Source organism: Labeo rohita, chromosome 14, assembly GCF_022985175.1.
Source record: "Labeo rohita strain BAU-BD-2019 chromosome 14, IGBB_LRoh.1.0, whole genome shotgun sequence".
NCBI classification, from domain to species: domain Eukaryota; kingdom Metazoa; phylum Chordata; class Actinopteri; order Cypriniformes; family Cyprinidae; genus Labeo; species Labeo rohita.
The window spans coordinates 17550334-17572944 of record NC_066882.1 but is presented as its reverse complement, the minus strand read 5'-3'; the positions used below and the strand labels follow the sequence as shown (position 1 = coordinate 17572944).

Sequence of the window (22611 nt, the reverse complement as noted above, 5' to 3'; positions counted from 1 at the left end):
TTAAATATTCTGTATTTATTCCAAAATAACTCAAGGCAGTAAAAATTTAAATAATATATTTTGTTTGTGAGCTCATGTTCAGCTATTCTTTTTAATAGTTCACTTTTAGCTGTTTAGCTATTTTTTAAGTAATCCAAGCTTGGGTAAATATTGGAAATTTACTTTTAATATAAATTTCATAAGCTGATTATTCACTAAAAACTCCCACAGATCATGTTTTCATGCCAGTTCAAGTCTTATTTTGATGTAACAAAGTGGTTATCTAATGGTGTGTTCACACCAGCTGCAATTCACGCCAGGCGATGCGAATGATGCAAAATGCACGTTGCATTTGCTGGGACTTTTACAGCAGGTACAAAGCAGCAATCCTCTCTACCATGGTTGATCGAAGAATATCCCACGAGTAATCTAGAGCAAGTGGCACGATGCACATATTCACTTAGCGCACCATAATGGTGAATTTAATTATTTGCACAAGTAGATTACATACAAAGTCAAAGCAAAGACACAAATTCACTCCGGCAACACGAATGACGCAAAATGCACATCACGCTTGCTGCAAACATGCAATTTCCACCTCAATCACGTCTTCTGCAAAAGTTTAAAAACTTCAACTCAAGCGGAAAATTTGCATGATGCGTTCTCACGCAAGCCAGTCAGCGAAGAGCTTATTGACAAGCCTGATTGAATCAGAAAACGGAAGAGAGCATTATTGTAGCTCGAAATTTATGATATAGGTATCTGTAGCATAGAAAACAATTAAAATTAGTTGTAGTGGTAGTTGTATTTTATTAGCATGGCTACAGAGATGCTACTATCAATAAAATAATAATAATAATAATAAAAATGTCACACACACTTTAAAGAAGGTTTAATACTCTTCCGCCTGCTGTGAAGACACGTTGGTGTTTGGTTTTGTGAAAGTATTTGGGACTTCCACAACAGGTACACAGCAATCATGGTTATCTCCACCATGGTTGATTGCCCCTTATTGTTATTTGTGCGAAAACATCCTGTGAGTAATCTAGAGCGAGTGACACGATGGGCATATTAGCCTTGCATTTAGTGTGAACGCACCACAATAGTGTGTTCACAACAAAAGTGAATTTAATTATTCACGTGAGTAGATTACATACAAAGTCAATGCAAAGACACAAATAAAGGTGAATTCGCAACAGGCGATGCAAAATGTGCAATGTGTTTGCAGTGAACGTGTGATATTCGCCTCAATCACGTCTTCTGTGCAAGTTCAAAATTTCATCTCGTGCAGTATCTGTAGCATATAAAACAACTAAAATCAGACACAACAGCGTTTGGCTTTTCGGCATATTTGGGACTTCCACAACAGGTACAAAGCAGCGATTGTAGTTATTTCCACCATGGTTGATCGCGCTTTGTTGTTATTAGTGATGCGAAAAACATCCCGCGAGTAATCTAGAACCGAGTGACACAATGCACATATTTGCTTTGCATTTAGTGTGAACACACAATAAGTGTGTGAGTTGTTTACTTACTTAAGACTTACTTACTAATTAGTCTTCCTATTAATGGCCTTATATTGTTCATTCAGACTGATCAGTGAACGCGGAACACGCACGAACACAAGAGGTGGGATTTATCACATGAGCCATTCACAGTCTATCAAAACCAGTCATATCCAGTCATATCGCAATGGAGGCATTGCCTCCTCTCATGTGACTTTCCCCCATTCATTCTCAAATACCCCCCAGCCAAACCCACTGCACGCTTTAGGGGATCTGTTGAAACTCAATGGGCTCAGGGGAGGTGAGAGAGACGCGACTCCCGTTGTAACTTTAACTGCTGGTGTCGCTGTTAAACAATGTTTCTTTAGAAAAATGAATGATTTTATACATGCATCAGTTAATTTCAAATAATAGTGTGTTTGCACCATCAACATGAGTATTCCCGTGATTACCGTTTGCTAGGTAGCAATTCGGGATAAGACGATACAAATTTTATTCCGGTTTTGGTTCCTCTGCATTTACTACCAAAAATGAATATGCACAATACTGTGCTTGCATCTGTTTACAAATGCATTTAAAGAGATGTGAAGTTTGTGACGCCAAAGGCAGTGTCTGCTGAGACAATTTTCACGTCACTCGGGTTTGGAACAGAGCCTGTGTTTAGGTGATTATGTCCATGATGCTCACAGAGATTCTCTCTTCTTCCTCCAGAGGATGAACAGGTGTCCGCTGTTTGAAAGGGGACGACACTGGCTGCACTGCTGCATTGACTGATGGCCCATATCGGGCATTCACAGGTCAGACGGACAGATCATCCAGTCTACATCTTGCCGGCACTGCCTCTCTCCCTCCTCAATGATGGATTCATCTCCCTGCCCTGCCTTAATGCATCATGGGGGGTTTAATGCCCTGCATGCTAAAAAATACTGTGAAGAAAGGAGGCGAGCAAAAAACTAACTTATTTGGCACTTTGGAGAACGGAAAAATGAACTGAACTGAAACTCGAACACAGCGCTTTGACATTCACACACACGCACACACACAAAAAAATAAACTACTGTTAATGGTTATCTTCAGACAATTCCCTTTCCTTCTGCTTAAAGGTCACATGAACGTGTTTAGTAGTTCCTCTCAGCACTTTTTAACTGTTTTTAAGGTGTAAACTGATGCACACAATCAACATTTCAGTCAACGATTCTGGACATGCAGTTTGGATGGCGAAGAAGGCTTGACTACAATTCAACGCCACTCCTTTTCACATCAGTCCTGATGACAACACTCATATCTGTGTGGTTCAATATAACAGTATTATATTTGCAGGAGCACGACTTGAAGGACATCTCTTCTACTGGATGACTACAAATGGAGTTCACATTGACTCCTGACATACGTAGCACACCGATTTAATACAGAAGGCGCTTTGTGAGAGGAAACAATGCTAAGTGAAGCCTTAGTGAGTGGTTTTATTGGTTTTCGGCTTTAGTGAGCTCTACGAACGTATGACTAAAACATCAAGTTTGGTCAAAAACCTCATAACAAAAACAAAAGGCTGAATAAATTTACATCTGTTACTTCTGTTGGTACTTGAGGAGCCATTGAAATTGAATCAGTTCAGCGACAAGAAGCTTTTAGTAATGAAGAGGAAATGTACACACTCATCTCCGATATGATGCAGACGGTTTTATCAGTTCAGCGCCTCTCCAGCTTCAAAAGCTGATTGAAGCATTCGGTATGGCTGTGGCACAACATCAAGTTGGTTAAGGTGAGAACTGCAGGCTACTCAGGCAAATGGGGCCGTCTTATTCGGGTGCTACTTCCTTCCTCTCATTAAGTGAAACCATTAAGTTGATGTGTGAAAGATGGTGGCTTTTGTGTTACGTTTTTCTTTACGAGGGCTCAAATCATGCATGTTTCTCCTGGAGTGGGCCTTGATCTAACTACCACTGCTGCACAACAGCTTCCACAATCACTCACAGGAACTCAACTGAAACGTGCTTTTGAGACTCCGGTGGGCCCGGGAACACGCAGACCCACCCGAAGTCCGCCAGTCAGAGCAGAACTGAACCGGTGGGAGCACGTCACTTTTATTCTTTCATTTTAATCACTGAGTTAAGCTGATCACATTGATCAGTAGTTAGAAAAAATAGACTGAAGAAGAAAAAAGAAGTTTGCAGTGTTTTCCACTGTACTCTGTAACATCACTACTTCAATGTTTCTTTCTCTAGTTGCTTGTTTGTTTGTTCGTTTGTAGATTTTTGTTTGTTTGTTTTTGGCTCCCACGCATTTTTTTTTTTTGTTTTGTAATGGTTGCGGATACAGTTGTTATTAACAACACATTTGTAACAGTAACTATATCGACCATCTGCTTCCACCTTTTTTTTTTTTCTTTATTAAATATTCACGTTTTTGGCAAGCCAAGATGAGTCGCTTGTTTTGCAAAATAAGTTGCACAAATTGTACAAGCATAAATACAACAAGGTAAATAGTAGTAGGTAGCTGTTCTGCTACTCTGTTCGATATGTGATGTCAAGTGAGACGTGTACATTTAGCTGGTGAAGATTCTCTCTTTTTTGACTACTTTTACCTGTACGTCTTTTACAAAGACAATTGGTGGAGTATGTATTTGTTCTTATTTTTTGTCTTTCTTTTTGTTTTGTATTTTTAATACAATAATTGTAAATATTGGTTATATTTTTGTTGAATTGTAGAAATGTATGATGTTTATGCCTCAACATCCAGTTTATATGAAGCTGGGAATCAATAAATTCGACAAAAATGAATCAACTTATAGTTTTTAAACGCACTTATTATTATTATTATTATTATTATTATTATTATTATTATTATTATTAATTATTGCTTTTTTTGTTTTGTTGATTCTGCATTAAGGCTTTTGTTTTCAAACATTGTTTTAAATGACCTCTGGCACCATCTAGTGTTTGCACAAGATAAGACATGGAAGTAACTTGAAATGTGTATCTCATACTTTTCTAACTGACAAATGTATGTTGGGGTTAATAAAAGACATCCGTATCGATCTGTTGTTCAACACTTTTTGCTTTTTCAGTGTTTCTTCGGAGATTTTGTTGAGCCAAAAAGGATAAACCATATTATGTATACAGTGATTCCACGTTTCTCACGTTTGATCATGATGCATTGCAAAACCGAACTAGGTGAGTAAAGTTCGCAACGAACGTTGAAAGTTGGTTTGAAAAACCCTTGTCTGAAAGTTTGAATCAGGTATAAAAGTTGTAAGTTTGAAAGTTTAGATAGATGTTAAAAGTATGACTAGCAATTTAATACTTTACACAATGCTAACGTGATTTAGCATGTTAATAGCATGTTGTTAGTATGTTTTAACATGATTTGCATGGTGCTAGTATGATTTAGCGCATTGTTAGCATGTGGTTATAATTATGTTTCTTCCATGTTAGCATATTTCTAACATTAGTGTGTTGCTACCATGTTGTTAGCATGTTACTATGATTAGCAAGTTATCATTATCATGTTGGTATCTTGTTTTTAGCATGATTACCCTGGTGAAAAAACCAGCATATGCTGGTAGGTATGTTTTGATGCTGGTTTTTGCTGGTCATGTTGCTGGTCAAGGTCCAGCATAAACCAGCTAAGGACCAGCTTAAACCAGCATCAAAACGTACCTACCAGCATATGCTGGTTTTTTCACCAGGGTAGTATGTTGATGGCATGATTTAGCATAATGTGTTCTTAGAATGATTTAGCATATTTTAGCAAGAATTTTAAATAGCAGATCAGTAATTTGTCTTTTTTGTGCCAACTTAATCCCTATAGCACAGGGGTGCCCAAACTCGGTCCTGGAGGGCCAGTGTCCTGCAGAGGTTTGCTCCAACTTGCCTCGTAACACCTGCCTGATAGTTTCTATGTGCCTAGTAAGACCAGGATTAGCTGGTTCAGGTGTCTCTGATTGGGGTTTAGAGCTAAACTCTGCAGGACACCGACACTCCAGCACCGAGTTTGGGCACCCCTGTTGTAGCATATCACAGTATCACATTTTAAAAACACTAGTTTAAGCCAAAATTCAGACCTTCCTCCCAAGATGGCCAACCCACACATTGGTTAGTCCAGGTCAAGTCAGATTTATACACTTTGTGTGGGTTGAACTATAGGGGAAAGAGCGATCAATAATGCCTTATTAAGCCTTAGTTGCTGTTTTTTTTTTTTCACAGAAAAATAAAAAATCTAACTTTTATTTCACCATTTCATTAGGTAACAGAAGTGAAAATTTGAGGAATTAATGTATAGCCTTTATGAGCTCAAGGCAAAGACTATAGAATACCCCAAGACGTGCCACTAGTTTAGAATGGGAAAAAATGCAATGCTCAATATGGCCGCTCTATTGAAGGAAGCCCCGCCTTCTGAATAAAAGAGCCAATTGCTAATCGGTAAAGTTACTGCGTCACTGCAGGTGCCTTTAGAAAACCTGGCTGCTATCCACCTTTTTTTCCCCTGTGAGAACGGGTGCAGCCATTTGTAAATATTTTGGGTCAAGCATCCAGCTATTTTTAGCTGTACAAAACAGCTCATTTTGCTGCTTGACATTGCAAATTGGTGCATCTTACCATATTATTTGAATGTGTTATCTTAATTGTGAGCACACCGGTTTGTAGTACAAACTGTTTTACCATTTACTGCATGTCCATAACGCTGCTTTTCCCGTCTGGGTTTAGAGGTAGGATTATGATTTATAGTGTGTTTTTGAGACAGGAACCAATCAGATAGTGGCCTCCTCAGTCTTATGAACCAACCAAAAGCAGGGGAGTCATAAATTATCTGGTGTTGGACTGTCAGATTTCAGACAAGCATTTGTTTTGCAGAGATCTACAGTGTAGGCCTGCTTGGATGTGACTGACTTTACAGAGAGGGAGATTTTTCAGCCATTTAAAACTTCTCCCTCTGTTTCACAAAGGTATGAATTGAGAAAATGGATCATTTGGAGTGTTTTTTTTTTTTTTCTTTTTGTTATGTAATTTATAATGTGTTTATAGTTAGACTTGGAAGTTGGAAGTGTGGGACTAGCTGATCATATGAAAACAGGCCAAAAAAAAAACCTTCTAAACTTATAATTCAGCTAAGTAAATATGTATATTAATCACATTGATATATTTGCATTTCACTGAATGAAATAACAATTTAAGTTAAAATATTTCACCTGAAGAGTGAATGTTCAGTCTCTCTGGATGTAAATATGTAAATAATACCCGGTCCTGTTTGTGTAGTCTCACTTCAGAGTTACCACAAAGATATATCATAGATGTGTCACATAAAACAAAACAAGCAAATGTATGTTATTGAAAAATGTGTGATTTGAATGACATTCAAATGAATTAAAACATTTGAAGAAATGGTGAGCATTTTTCTCTTGTGGACTTTACAATGAAAAATTGTTGTTGTTGTTGTTTCCAAAAAACAGTACTACATGTGACAGGACAGGAATAATATAATTTAAATATAATTGAAATATCCATAAACAAAAAAAGTGACACTGGATATTTTTAAATATTTATTTTAAAAAAAAAATAATAATAATAAAAAATAAATTAAATTAAAATCTGATAACCACAGACAAACAAATTTGTGGAAACAAATAAAACAGTGCAAAAATTGTTATGCACAAGTCATTTTAAGGTGGTGGACTTATCTAAATAAAATGTGAATGTGAAAGTTAACTAAAATTAATAAACAAAGTTACGTAACTTAAAAGGAACAGAGGCAGGAGAGATTTCCAAATTGGTGCAGGTAAGGAACAGGATGAACAAAACCTGCCAGCAAATAACAAAACAAATCCACCAAAGTGCATAAATACTTTTGTTTTATTACAATGGTAAAGAATCCTGAGATGGTGAATGAGACATATGATAATCGTGTTCACAGTAGTCATTAGTATGAGATGAAACGTTCTTCTCTTCATCTTTCTCTCTCCCCCTCTCTCCTGGTCCTGACTGCTTCAGAGCTCTGAGAACAGCCATAAGGAGAAACAACTGGATGCAGAAGATGAGGAACTGCAATGAGAAGAACCACGTATGTGCTGTAGTATGAACAGAGACAAAAAACAGGAGCCAAGAATAACTGTCCAGGCCACAGCGAAGCAGATCACTTACAGGTTACAGGATGAACCACTACCAGATAACACTCAACACACAACAGACACTGAAACAGAGGACGACCAGTGATGGCTAGGCCTATTAAAAAACATTAATTTTGTGAGACTTGAAAACCAAAAAGTAGTGATGGGTTGTTCTTGAACGATTTGTTCATTTTGAATGAATCTTTAATGTGATTCAGGACGAACGAGTCATTTCGGGGAGAGATTCATTCATTCGTGTATGCGCAACATCCTATTAGGTTCTGTACTGGAATTAGTTCACCTGTTTCGAGTCGTTCGTTTATCTTATGGGGCTGACACGTGATGAACGAATGACTCGAACCCAAAGAATCGAGAGATGAACTAATCAATTATTTTTCCGGCTCACACTGCATTGGTTAAGCTCATAGACTAAAGACCCAGGTAAACAATGAATTAATCTTTTCTGTTTCTTACAGCATTATAGTTTTGTCTTGTTTGTAGTGTGATCAACGTTTGTGTAAGCAGTAGATGTGTTAGGGAAGTAACACGTAACGTTTTAATTATATTTTGCTAAAATGAACGAAATGACTCAAAAAAAGATTCGTTCATTTTGCTGAACGAGACTCAAAGGTCTGAGTTGGTAAAATGATCCGAACTTCCCATCACGAATGTCCACTAGCACAAAGGAATGAGTTGTAGATGCTTCAAGTGTGGTGAAGTTCATTGTAGAGTTGTTCATTTCCTCTCAAAATTTCACAACATTAACAACTAGCTGCATCAGTGATCTACTGGAAGAGAGAAGAGTACATGTTTTAAGCAAAAAAACAGAAACAAATTAATATCTAACTAATTTCCATTAGGCTACATTCCAGTTTCCAGTTGCACACAGCTCATATTTTAAATCCTCATTATTAGGAAATTTTACTTGACACAATTACAGTTGTAATTGCATGTTATTTTTTTTACCTGAATGATTTTTTTATTCAGTACTGACCTGAATGAGATATTTCACATAAAAGATGTTTACATATAGTCCACAAGAAAAAATAATAGTTGAATTTATGAAAGTGATGGTGTTTAAAAGTTTGCACTGCTGTTTTTTTTTTTTTTTTTGGTTAGCGATAGTTGTTCATGAGTCCCCTGTTTGTCCTGAACAGTTAAACTGCCCGCTGTTCTTCAGTAAAATCCTTCAGGTTGCACAAATTCTTTGGTTTTTCAGCATTTTTGTGTATTTGAAACCTTTCCAACAATGACTGTATGATTTTGAGGACAACTGAGGCTCTCATATTCAACTATTACAGAAGGTTTAAACACTCACTGATGCTTCATAAGGAAACCCCAATGCATCAAGAGCTGAAGGGTAAAAAAAAAATAATAATTTTAAGATCAGGGTAAATTTAACTTATTTTTCTTCTGGGAAACTGTAAAATGTATCTTCTAAATCTTCTGAAGGGCAGTACTAAAAAAAAATATATATATATATAGGCAAAATAAGAAAAACGTACAATTCTTTATTCTGTTCAAATGTTTACACCCCTTGCTCTTAATGTGGGCAGTTTAACTGATGAGGACAAACAAGGGACTCATGAACAACTATCACATGAACAACAACATCACAAAAAAAAAAAAAAAAAAAACTATGGAAAATTCAGCATATCAAGCGTATCTTAAACCTTTGAATGGGGTCATTTTTATAAATTAAATTATTATTTTCTCTTGTAAACTATAAGTAAGCATCTTTTATGTTAAATATCTTTTTCAGGTCAGTACTAAAAAAATAACACGCATGTTTGATCCCCCTTTTATTTTGGTAAAATAATTAACATTTTGCAGATTCTGCAAGGTGTATGTAAACTTATGACCTCAACTGTATTCAACACAATACAAATCATTACACAATACTTTTAACTAATTCTTTACATTTAATGTCACCAAATTCTTGAACGTGCCTATTTTAAAGACCTTTTTAAAATGATTTTAAATGACTTTAAAATTATATATAATTTTATTCACTGATATAAAACAAATACAGTGTATTTCTTAGCTAGCAGTCATAAACATTTCCTTTTTTTTTTTTTTTAGAAACTGCCTGGTGAAACAATGCAGTTTGGACTCATTTTAGCCAAACATAACACAAACTACATCTGACAATCACAGGGATTTTTTTGCATATTACTAAATGGAAAAAACAAACAAATAAACAAACAAAACAATCAAAAATGAGAGCTTGTCACCTGAAGAGTAAATGTCCACGTTCTCTAGCTGTAAATGATACTCTGTTTTTGTAGTCTCACTTTACACCTGTCACAAAGATGAAGGTGCACAGCTTCATATATAAAATGCCACATAAAACAAAACATATGCAAACATAAATGCAACATGCATGAAATTCAAAATGATTGACGGGGTGTTTATTCAAATGGATTTAAACATTTGAATACAAGTGAGAACCTGACGCTATATTAGTCTATCATCTGAATGTCTTAATCCTTTTTCATAAGATTCCCAAGACAAAACCTAAATAATAATAATAATAATAGTTTACATTACATACTTTACAATGTAAATACTAAATGCTATGACCAAATTTAAAAAAAAAAAAAACTTTGACATTGGACAATCAGTGAAGTGTTTCATTTAACACAACAACATCTAAACACAAAATTACGGACAAGTTATTTTCAAATATAAAGATTAGTTATTTGATTTTGTTATAAATACATTAGCACGTCTGATCAGGAACAGAAGCACATTCTTAAAAAATAAAAGTTCCAAAAGAGGGTTTCACAGTGATGCCATAGTAGAACCATTTTTGGTTCCCTAAAGAATCTTTGAGTGAACAGTTCTTAAATTTACCTTTTGTGCAGTTGAAAAGTTCTATAGATGTTAAAGGCTTTTCATGGAACCATGCCAATAAAGAACCTTATTTAAGAGTGCAGGATAGATTTCCAGTCCGGTGCAGATAAAAAATAGGGTGAACAAAACCAGCCAACATTATATATGCCAAACTACTGAGCAAAAATGTATCATTATACTGCTGAGTCAGAACAGAAACGGATCCTAAGATTACATTTGGGATGTTTATGATAGCTGTGTTCACAACAGTTATTAGAATGACTTGAAATGCTCTTTTCTTCATGTGGTTTTCCTCCTCTCTCTCTCTAATTTTCTCTCCTGGTCCTGACTGCTTCAAAGCTCTCAGAACAGCCAAACAGCAGAACAACTGAATGCAGAGGACAAGTACAAACTGCAGCAAGCAGAACAATAAAGCTGCATGTAACTTATCAGGGTGCAAGACTACAATAAACATGATAAACAAACATGGTCCGTGAGTGATTATCCAGGCCGCAGTGCAGCAGATCACTTTATATCTGAGAGGTTTGTACTTCAGAAAGGTTACAGGATGAACCACTGCTAGATAATGCTCAAGACTGATCAGACAATGAAACAGAGACCGACCAATGATGCCTAGCGCAAGCTGAAACATTCTCATTATGCTGAGACTTGAAAACCAAACTGACAGAACAACGATCAAACTGTTCAGACAGACACAAATTTCATAAACACAGAGATTGAGGTTGAAAATCTCTGATGCAACTCCACTTCCTGTTCCTGTGATGATGAGCCATAAAATATAGGAGTTTGTAGGAAGACCAACCAGGAAACTAAAGCTTCCCGAAATAACTGTCAGTGTATTATATAGTTCAGAGAAATAATTTGTTGTTGCTGCAGATGCGGTAAAGTTCACTGCAGAGTTATTCATTTGGTCCATGACTTCTCAAGTCAAAATTTATAATTAGCTGTAACGGTGATCTAATGGAAGAGAGAAGTGTAAATGTATTGAATTGAAAAAGCCAACTTTAAAATTGTACAAAACTCCACATTAGCAGGGTTAAAATACTAATAAATCAAACTTTTTTTAAAATGTCATTTAAACTATGATAAATCACAATAAATGCAATAAATCACAGAGTTTTTTAAATACTACTCAAACAAATCAATCAAAAAGGAGTCTGTCACCTGAATAGTGAATACCCAGTCTCTCTGGATGTAAATGATACCATGTGCCGTTTTGTAGTCTCACTTTATAGCTGTCACAAGCATATATGCAGTATGTCACAAAACAAAGCATATGCAAATTAAGTTTTTTTTTTTTTTTTTTTTTTTTTTACAGATCTTGGGGTATCTTTTGCTTCAGCTAAGGTCCGTGTTCATTACCCCATTTCCCCTCAGATAGACACTGGGCAAAACTAGGATTCATTCTCAAGAAAAACCCAAAAGTTTGTCTCATGTTTACCAAGATGATCCTTAAGAATTCTTGAAACACACTCTTAAAAATAAAGGTTCCAAAAGAGGGTTTTCACAAAAAAAACTTTTGATGAATAGTTCTTAAAAGAACCACTTTTTTCTTAGTGTGAAGAACAATAATCTAAATAACCTTTTTCACTGTAAAAAAAAAAAAAAAAAAAAAAAAAAAATTGTTTCATGGATGTTTAATGTTCTTCATGGAACCAAAGATGCCAATAAAGAACTACAAATTCTGCTTTGTATCAGAGAATTCCCCAGAATGTCCTCAAACTGAGGCTGAAGCACATTTGTGACCCTGGACCGCAAAACCAGTCATAAGTGTCAATTTTTCAAAATTGAGCTTTATACATCATCTGAAAGCTGAATAAATAAGCTTTCCATCGATGTATGGTTTGTTAGGATAGAACAATATTTGGCCGAGATGCAGCTATTTCAGTATGTGGAATCTGAGGGTGCAAAAAATCAAAATATTGAGAAAATCACCTTTAAAGGTTTCCAAATTAAGTTCTTTGCAAAGCATATTACTAATCAAAAATTAAGTTTTTATATATTTACAGTAGGAAATTTACAAAATATCTTCATGGAACATGATCTTTACTTAATTTCCTAATGATTTTTGGCATAAAAGAAAAATCTATAATTTTGACCCATACAATGTATTTTTGGCTATTGCTACAAATAAACCCCAGCGACTTAAGACTTGTTTTTCTGGTCCAGGGTCACATTTGGGTCTAAAACATACAGGCGAGTCTACAAGAACATTTAGTAAGTTTAGGAATGGTTTAATTAGTCATTCTCAGCCTAATTCTCATCCTGGCCCTTGTTACCATGCAGTCAAATGTGGCCAGAACTCACCTGTACATGTTGACGGTGTGACAGTTAAATCGGCCATGAAACCTCTAATGTCTGCTCATTTGTTTTTTTGAAAAGGCCAGAGTTTTGTCTTCCAGTCAATGAGATTCAGGACCAGACCCACAAACATAAAGAAAAAAAAAATAACTTCTTAAGTTAAATATCTACATAAGAACTAGAAACTAAAACACAATGGAATATGCTCCAAAAACACTGGCAATATTGTTGAAACATTTACATAAGTTTTAGTTGAGCTGATGCCTTTCTACCATCAAATTCAATGGTAATATCTACACTGCACACTCTTAAAAATAAAGGCCGTGGAAATACTATTTGTATTTTGCCGTGGAAATACTATTTGTTAAGGCAAGTTAAAATAATTTACCCGGCTGCCTTAAAATATTAAGTTCAGTCAACTCAAAAAAGTTTAGTCAACTTGAAATGTTAAGTTGTACCAAGTGACAACTTAGACATTTGAGTTCATTCAACTTACAAATTTAAGGCAGCTGGGTAACAAGCCCAGCTTTTAAGTTTAACAAACCAATTTTGTTTAGTCAACTCAAATATCTAATCTGTCACTTAGAACTTTAGCGTAACAAACTATTTTAAGTTGACACAATTTGCCTTTTTTTTTTTTTTTTTTTTTTTTTTTTTTTTTTTTTTGCTTTTTACAGTGTGATGCCACAAAAGAACCATTTCTGGTTCCCCATAGAACCTTTCAGTGAACAGTTTTTAAAAAAAACATTTTGTAGAACATATAAGAACTCTTTTTCCACTGTAAAGAACCTTTACTGCATTTGAAAGGTTCCATGGATGTTCAATGTTCTTCATGGAGCAATGGCAATAAAGAACCTTAATTTTTAAGAGTTTACTGTTTTGTGCGTACTGTCAAACTGTGCACTAGGCTCGATTATTAAATAAATGTGTATGTCTAAATACTAAATAGTTTTGGCATTACAAGTAGCATGGGATATGTAATCCGATTACTTTTTTCCCCAATAACTAGAAATGCGTTACTTCTAAATTGACAAGAAAATATCGGAGTTACTCTTTCAAATAAAACTTTTTCCCCCATTTTTTGACTGGCAGCTCTTCTGTCCCATGTTGAGAGAAATTGGGAGTGACGTAGAGGCACCTCCGTCAGCCTGAGGCTTATTCATTTCACTTTTGGTGTGAAAGGGCCTTCACAGTTGCCAAAAATATACATTTTGTTATTATTAAACAAATGAGCAAAGTCAGCTCAGATCACAAAATGTAAATGTAATGCATTACTTTTCATAAAAAGTAACTAATGGAATTAGTATTTCATGAAGCACTTTTAAAACTCACTTTCCCCAACACTGATATTAAATATAACACTGAACATAATTTTTTACAGTATAAGGTTTTAGGAATATACAACATTTGAAAAAGAAAAGTCAAAGATAAAATACCCATTTCATAAGCACTATAAAAGGTTAATTAAGGGAAATGGTTGCAACAGAAAAAACCTCAACAGGGTGATGAGCGCCCAACCCTTAATCTGGAAAATGGTGAAACTGGGTGAAGCAGGAAGTATTTATTAAAATCAAACAAACCACAAACAAGTGTAACAACCACATTTGACAAACACACATAAAAGGCTTATAGTGTATGCAAATGGCATAGTCAATGATTTAAATCACAAGTTGGTTTAAAGTGGCAAACCTCTCCAAAGAAATAAAGACCACTTTACATACACTAATATGTTTTGGGATCAAAAATGGTGAATTACAAAGAGACATAAATTACTTTTAAAAAAACAACAACAATAAATTAGCAGGTATTATAAGGAACGGGTTAATTTTCCTGTTCTACGTAGGAAAAGCACAGGTTGCACAAATCCATCCACCAAATAACCAGATAAACCACAGAGTTGAAATATTCCTATGCGTTAAAACAAATGCTGAGAGTTTATATGGGACTATAAGGAAAACAAGGGCCATAGTGGTTATTAGAATGTGAATAAATGCTCTTTTCATCTGGTTTTCCTTCTGTTGTTCTCCTGGTCCTGGCTGCTTCAGAGCTCTGAGAATACCCACAAGGCAAAACAACTGAACAAAAGGGAAAAGCAGAAAATGCATTGTGAACAACAGTGGTGGATGCTTCATATACAGTGAGGTTCACTGCAGAGTTACTTGTATCTTCCTTGTCTACCTTCTAACTACAAAACAAAAATAAATAAATATTTCACTTGTGATCTAAAGAGAGAAGTGCAAATACCAAGGTTAGTGTTAGTAGTCAGACTACATGTACATCAGTTAAATCAAAACCCATTGTGAAGGTAAAAAAAATGCAGACTAAAAAAGAATTGCAATCGCATTTCAATGGAAAATCCCTCAAAATTAATATAAAATTAATTTCAGTAAGTACAAAACATTACCTCAGGTAAATCACCTTTAATGATAAAAGCAGAACTCAGACCTTTTTATAAAATAAATCCCTCTACCCTTCTCATAACTCCTATAGTAAGGCTTACAATAACAACAATCAAATTATTCAATATCACACAGGACAGCAGAAGAAAATGATCTGAAATGAAAACAGGAGTTTGTCACCTAAAAAGTGAATGCTCAGTCTCAATGATCAGATTTCACAAGTCATGATTTTATGTTCTCACCATCACACAGTACATCAGCTATGCAAACAGTAAGTGGAAATTATACATTTTATGATAATCAATTTTGTGGTACCATCTAATGGTAACTTCAGAAGCCAAAAGGAATGCATTCAAGCCACAGATGCAAAAATACATCTTTCATCATGCACGGCTTATTTCACGTACAGGCCATTACCTTCATGCAAACAAGTACATACAAGAAAATACATTCAAATCAAACATGCAACAATACACATGCACAAAAAGTGTGGCGAAACACAAACGGAACAGTCGCCATGTCACTTTACAGGGAAAATTGAATAACGTTTAGAAACTTATTGGTAAATAAAATAACATGATATATAATGATGGTTAATAGGTTTTAAAATAGGCAGAAATGTCTATGGTGTGTTCCATTTGTAAAAGAAAATCTAATCTAAAATTCCAATTTCCCAGTAGGAACTTTTAACTGGGCTGGCCCCTCAAGTCAGAATTCCAATTTGGAAACTCTGAGGAACTCCAACAGCCCTGACTCCCGAATCCAATACGGCTGCTCATTGCATCAACAGAAGTGAAATAGTAATAATAAACACTTTATACGCATTCCTGTTTGTCTGTGTCTAATGATAAAGCTAAATAACCAATGATACCTCCAGTGATAAAGCTAAATTACATTTACAATTAGTAACACTAAACAATTCCACTTCCAGAATGTGTAGGAAGACCAGATATGAAGTTGAATGTCAACATCTTAATTTTGACTATGCCTTTTTTGTCAAAAGATATTGAGAGGTTGGCAGATGAATGATCTAGGCAAAATTACACACAGTTCTGTCACTGGGGTGGTACCCTAAGGTACAAAAGTGAAAAGGTACAAATAATTACTTTTAAAGTACTAAAATGTACCTTTAAGGTACTAATATGTACCATTTAGGGGTAGGTAAGGTACAAAGATACAGCATAAAACAACATTTAGATGTTTAATTCAGCTCAGAGGGACAAAGTTACAAATGCATAAATAACATTTTGTTATTTTTAACAAAACATTGAATACTAAAACTGATATTTACATGTATTTTTAAAATGAAGATACTTTAAATGTGAAGTCAAAACCGCCAGTGGGTGGCAGCAAGTCACTGTTAAGTAAGTGAGTCATTGCGATTGAACTGAATCATTTAATGGGTGATTCATTCAAGAACGAAACACTGTCATGTTGCTCAAAGACGCAAAACAGTGCTGTGGCTGTGTTTGGAATGGTTATTTATTATCGAAAATAAAGCAAAAACAGGCAATATCCTGTCTAAAATGCAAGTCTCTTAAAGGGGTCATCCGATGCCCATTTTCCACAAGTTGATATGATTCTTTAGGGTCCTAATGAAAAGTCTGTAATATATTTGGGTTAAAATTTCTCAATTGTTGTGTAAAACAACACCATTTTTACCTCAAATCATCTCATTTTGGTCGAGGCTGCTTTAATTGCAAATGTGCTCTGCTCGCCCCACCCTCTCTTCTCTCTGTGGAAAGACGAGCCTGTTTACTTTAGCCGCATTTAGTTGCGTTTAGCCACTAAACTTGCTAACTAGCACTTTATTAGGAAAGGCGATCGCAAAGATTCATAAAAAACCACTTCTGCTGTAAGTGAAGCTGGATCATGAATGATTCGCGTGAACATAGATGCATTTATGTAGATCGGGAGGCGCATTCCATTCACAAACAAATGTAATCTACTGCATCTTCAGCGGCTCAGATGTCGGGAGTAAATGTTCATTATTACATCCAGCAACACAACAATTCAGTCACTCAATCAGAGATATTCTCATCTAACTTACATCCCTGCTCCGGCATTGAAACAAAAGAGGGCGGACTGTTACAGGTGATCTGAGGTAAAACGCTCATGTCAATCAACTATCGTGGGAACGGCCTCTGTCGGTGTGATGCCACAACAACAGGCATCTGAGAATGGCTCGATTTGAAAAAGGGGATATTATTTTTACAGATTAATTAAAAACCACTGCATGGATTTTTATCATAGGGTAGATTTGTACATACACTGCCAACACACATTAATGTTCAAACAACAGGTAAAAGTGAACTTAGCATCCGATGACCCCTATAATATTAACTTTTTTATTGATGAACTGTTGCATAAAATCAGTATCACATTTGTAATCATGCTGAGGCACTCTTCGTTTGATATTCACTAATTTTCTTACTTTCTGTGTCACAGAGAAGAGAATGAGACGATCAACATAAATGGGACTTAGTCTTTCACAAAATATAGGTAACTTAGGGACATCATAACTAACCACCAATAATTTACGGTCTTAAATATTGTTGCATTCATGCCATGCCGTAATTCCAAAATGAAAACATGTGACATTCTGTCGAGTCTGACAACATGGAAAGCTATGAGTAAAATGTCATGTGTTGTCATCTCTGAATTACGGTAATTACGGCATGGCGTGAAGGCAGCGTTAGTCCAGCGTTTATCGGGTTGTGCGTCAGTAATGATGGTTAGTGGGGAAACAGTGTTCCGTGTGTTGTTACAGTAAATGGACTAAACGAAAAATAATTTGCCTCAATGTTTTTTTGTATTCGAATTACTCGAGGAATTGTTTCAGCTCTAAGCATAACAGAAGAAAACGATCTAAATTGAAAAGAAGAGTTTGTCACCTGAAGAGTGAATGTTCCGTCTCAATGCTTGGACTGTAAAGCTGTCAGAAGTACTTGTGTATGATTACATATAGCCCTCCATTTGTATTTTCATGGATTAAAGTATTTACATACATCACTTTTTTTTTTCTACAACAGGTGTGAACATACACATTTGAGTAAAAAAAATAAGGAACATAATATATAATGTTGAAAAAAAATAGACTATTACAGTAAATAAAGAATAATGAAAATTATTAATTCATTATACATTTTAATCCACAAACTTAATCTACATTTGAGGAATTCATTTGTAAAACAGATTTCTAAAATGTTTTGTTTGTTTTTTTTTTTCTCTTCCTGTATTCCAAGTAATATCAATCAAACTGCAGGAGTTGTTTTGATTAAATAATATTAACTCTATAATAATATTAAAAATATACAGCATTGTTATTTTGTACTAATATTCTTCAGTTTCTTCTATGGTATTTAATTCTATCAAGGATGGATCATCTTCTTTACCCTGACTGGTAGTCATTGCATCGCTTAGCTCCTTATTTGCAAACATATTCTTATTATTTTTGTACTCAACAATCTGGCGGGAAGCTGTCTTTGACACCATCCAACACCCATCAAGCGATGCCTCACTATCAATTCGCACTGTCAGAGCAAGAATTTAAAGCAGCGTCTCGCTATGGTAAGAGTGCTTCAGGTGAAAGATGGGTCACTTAATCGCTCGTTCGCAGCGTTGAATCTGACATCTTTCTTCTTTTCTTCATAATCTTCCATTCATAAAAATAAGCACGTGCGAAAAGTTTGGCGTTTTGCTGCGTTCCGAAGTTCAAGTTTGGTGAACTCTGACCTGCCCATCACGTGAAACCGTGTGTGACCTCGTAGCTGAATTAAAAGAACATAAATTTAAAACTGCAGTGAAACTGCAGGAAGGATAAGTAGATTGTATATTTTGACGTTTTATATTTATATCTTGTGGCAAATAAAATTTACAGCAGTCATAAATTTGTTAATAGATAATCTGGTGAACAATCGCATCAGATTCGGCGATTCTGAAATAGAAACTAAGGTGATATTAAACTTTCTAATAAAGGCGGACTTGCTCATTACATGATTTTGGTAATCTTATAAAGATTACAAATTATTGGTATGATCGCCCGTGAACGCAAAGCACAAGTTAACACGTTTACAAAGTGATATACAGTGCTTGAAGTGGGCCAATACACACCGATACGCAGAACAGGTGTTATGGTTTAACTGGTGACCGTGTTATCTGGTGACCAACTTCCTGGTTCAGGTCCTCCGCACCAGATGAAACGGCCATGGCAGATTTGCAGATTCTGAAAGCACAAACTGACGTGATATTAAGCTGTCTAATAAACACACACTCGCTCATTACATGATTTTGGTATTCTTGTAAAGATTACAAATTATTGGTATGATGTAAAAATTATTGGCTGAAGTACAGAAACCAAATAAAACAGTTTGGCATGGGTTTCGAACGCGCAAAAAACAGTCGCATTATTAGACAACAGTATCGAACACATTGAGCTATCGAACCGCTGATTCCGTTTAGGATTTCGGGATTCAAGAAGGATTTGACTGTCTGCGTCACATTATGCAACTGGCTGAATCAAGAAAATGTGCTTGTGTTAACTTGTGACCTGTGTTTACTTATGAAAACTAATATTAAAGTAAAAGTATATTACATTTTATGGTTTATGATGTTAAAGTACCTTTCATGGAGTCTCAGACAACTTTAAATTTGTGGCTGCTGTGGTTTAATTACAAACGCTATCGTTAAACTATATTTACTGTAGTAAAAACATGGTACATTTTCTTCAGAGACTAGCTGATGTCTCCTTTAATTAATATAAAAACTTGACGTTATTTCCACGTTGTTTTGCCGTTTTTCTCGTAGAAATGTGATTTGGAGATTTGTGATTTTGACTTGTGATTTAATTTCTTGATTGTAGTGAATGACATGTAACGTTAAATTCTAGTTGAAACGCTGCTTAGAAATGTTACTTAATAAACGTGTTAACTTGTTATTTGTGTTCAGGTGGTATTTTATTCGATTATAACAGTATATAAAATATAATAGCCTTTTCTGTAGTCGAGAAGCTGCAAATTAGTGCTGCACTTTGTAAAGTGTTACATTGTGGCTTGTGTTCACTAGCAGAATAATTCTGAAAGTATGACAAATAAACCTTGTTTTCTGCTTGTGAATATATTTGCAGTCGACATGTAGGCTAAATGATCACACAGTTTGATCATACGATAATGAAATAACTAAAAAAACACGCACATACAGTATCAGCTTGACATAGGGTTGGAACCTTTATGGACCATTTCGTCAGATGTAAACATACTGGTCCCGATACACTTCCTGTTTCTTTTTTTTTTAACTTTACACAAACATCACAAAAAAATACAACCAGCATAACATTTGACTGGATGAAAATGTTACATTAGCACCTTTAAGATGTATTTGTATATGTGAAATAAAATAAAAAATAAAAAACAAAAAAATAGGAAGTGCTTCTGGACCAGTGTTGTTTACATCTAGCGAAATGGTCTATAAAACAGAACGTATTATACGACAAGTGCAATCACGGCGAGCTAATCACCACACAGATATATGGCGATCTTTGTAAACAGTTAAGCTACTTTTTTTGCTGTGACTTAAGGTAACGTTAGCGTTAGTTGAATGTGTCTGTGTTTACTTGTGACCTCTGCGTTTGCTATAGCCAAAATCTAATTTTACTGTTGCAATAAATTAACGTTATTTACAGTCAAATCGCTGCTTACAAATATTACATTGTAAACGTGTTAACTTGTCACTAGATATCACATTTGATAATAACAATATAAAAAATCCAAACATTATTTTCCCATAGCCTACTACAGTGATCCAGCGGTTCACGCTCTTACATATTATAGCATGTTTTACACTTAAGGGCCCAAATATATTTAATAACCCCATGAAAAAGTTTTTTTAAAGGACACCAATCTAATAATTGAGTAATTCTAAAGCGACACAGAGGTTGTGGGTCATTTCATTCACTACAATGAAATAGAAATCAAGTTTCCAAAGTATTTCTACGAGAAAAACGGCAAAACAGCGAGGAAATAAGTTTTTATATTAATTAAAGGAGACATCAGCTAGTCTCTGAAGAAAATGTACCATGTTTTTACTATAGTAAATATAGTTTAACGATAGCGTTTGTAATTAAACCACAGTAGCCACAAATTTACAGTTGTCTGAGACTCCATGAAAGGTACTTTAACATCATAAACCATAAAATGTAATATACTTTTGCTTTAATATTAGTTTTCAGTAAACACAGGTCACAAGTTAACACGGGCATATTTCTTGATTCAGACAGTTGCATAATGTGACACCGAGAGTCAAATCCTACTCGAATCCCGAAATCCAAAGTTGAATCAGTGTAGTTCGATAGCTCATAATGCGACTGCTTTTTGTGCGTGTTCGAAACCCATGCCAAACAAGTTTTTTTTTTTTTTTTTTTATTTCCGCCGCTACGGGCCATCATACCAATAATTTGTAAGAAATAATAATAATAATAATAATAATAAAAAAAAAACAAAAACAAAAAAACAACATTTTACATTTTAGTTTGTTCTAATGTTAAATAACAAAACAAAAACAATACTGTCAAAAAGTCAAAAATCATTTACAGGACAGACACCAGCAATTTCCATCTTTGCCTTTAGGAGATGTATCTCCATCTGCACTTTTTCTGCTGCAGTTGGGCAAGCAAGATTTGTTCTTTACCCAGTTCAATTTCTACTTCTGCTCTCTCGGTTTCCCGCTTAAGAAGTAACTCATAGCTGTCACCATCGTTGTTTGTAGCTGAGGTACGTTTGCGTTTTCTAGGAACATCTTGGACTGTCTTCACTACATCCACTGGGGATCTATCTTCCTCCTCAGTCACTGTGGTTAAGTCTAGGACAAACATTTCCTCTGCAGGAGAATTTTGCTTGCATTCTTCTGAAGTCCTAGTCTCTGTAATTGTGGCCTCTCCACCTGCTTCTGTGCCTTCAATGCCATGCAGAGCCTCTGATTTTTCTCCTCCGATGATATCAAGTACCATATCAGTGAAATCACCCCTTTTATATGGCTTGTTACCTGTTTCTTGGCTTCAGTAAGGTCTTTTGTCGCCTTGGCCCTAAGGTTCTTCCATCGCAACATAACTTGTTTTATGGTCCTCCTTTGGCCAGACCCCATGGAATTGACATTAATGGTTATGTCCTCCCAAATATTGTGTTTTACTTTTTTAGTCACTTCTCCACCCTTTGCAGAACTGAAACCTCCTACTATTGAGGCAAAATTGGCTCGAACACCCTCCAGCAGTGCACAGGTTTCTGCCACAGTGAAATTAGGCCCTTTTGAGTCCATGGTTCCAACTCTTTGGTGTAGCAACACTGATCTTAAAAGCCTTGAGCATGATTGCTTTGGCTTGTGCTCAATTAGGCTTACACTAATCAGCTCATTGCTTGTTAATGGGTGACACCATTTAAAGACATCATGTCTTTGCACTCATTTCTCTTGCCTACAG

At 35.4% G+C, this 22611-nt stretch overlaps 1 protein-coding gene across 9 annotated transcripts in view; it reads left to right on the top strand.

Moving 5' to 3' along the window:
* Nucleotides 1–4519, top strand: part of rapgef2b (Rap guanine nucleotide exchange factor 2b) — a 128555-nt gene extending 124036 nt beyond the window's left edge. For all 9 annotated transcript variants that reach the window (XM_051128250.1, XM_051128248.1, XM_051128247.1 and 6 more), the window contains one exon: nt 2196–4519. Coding sequence is in view for 2 of the 9 variants with exons in the window: in XM_051128253.1 (XP_050984210.1) it covers nt 2196–2221 (26 nt within the window). In the remaining 7 variants the exon portion in view is untranslated. The remainder of the gene's footprint in view (nt 1–2195) is intronic.
* The last annotated feature ends 18092 nt before the right edge of the window (nt 4520–22611 follow it).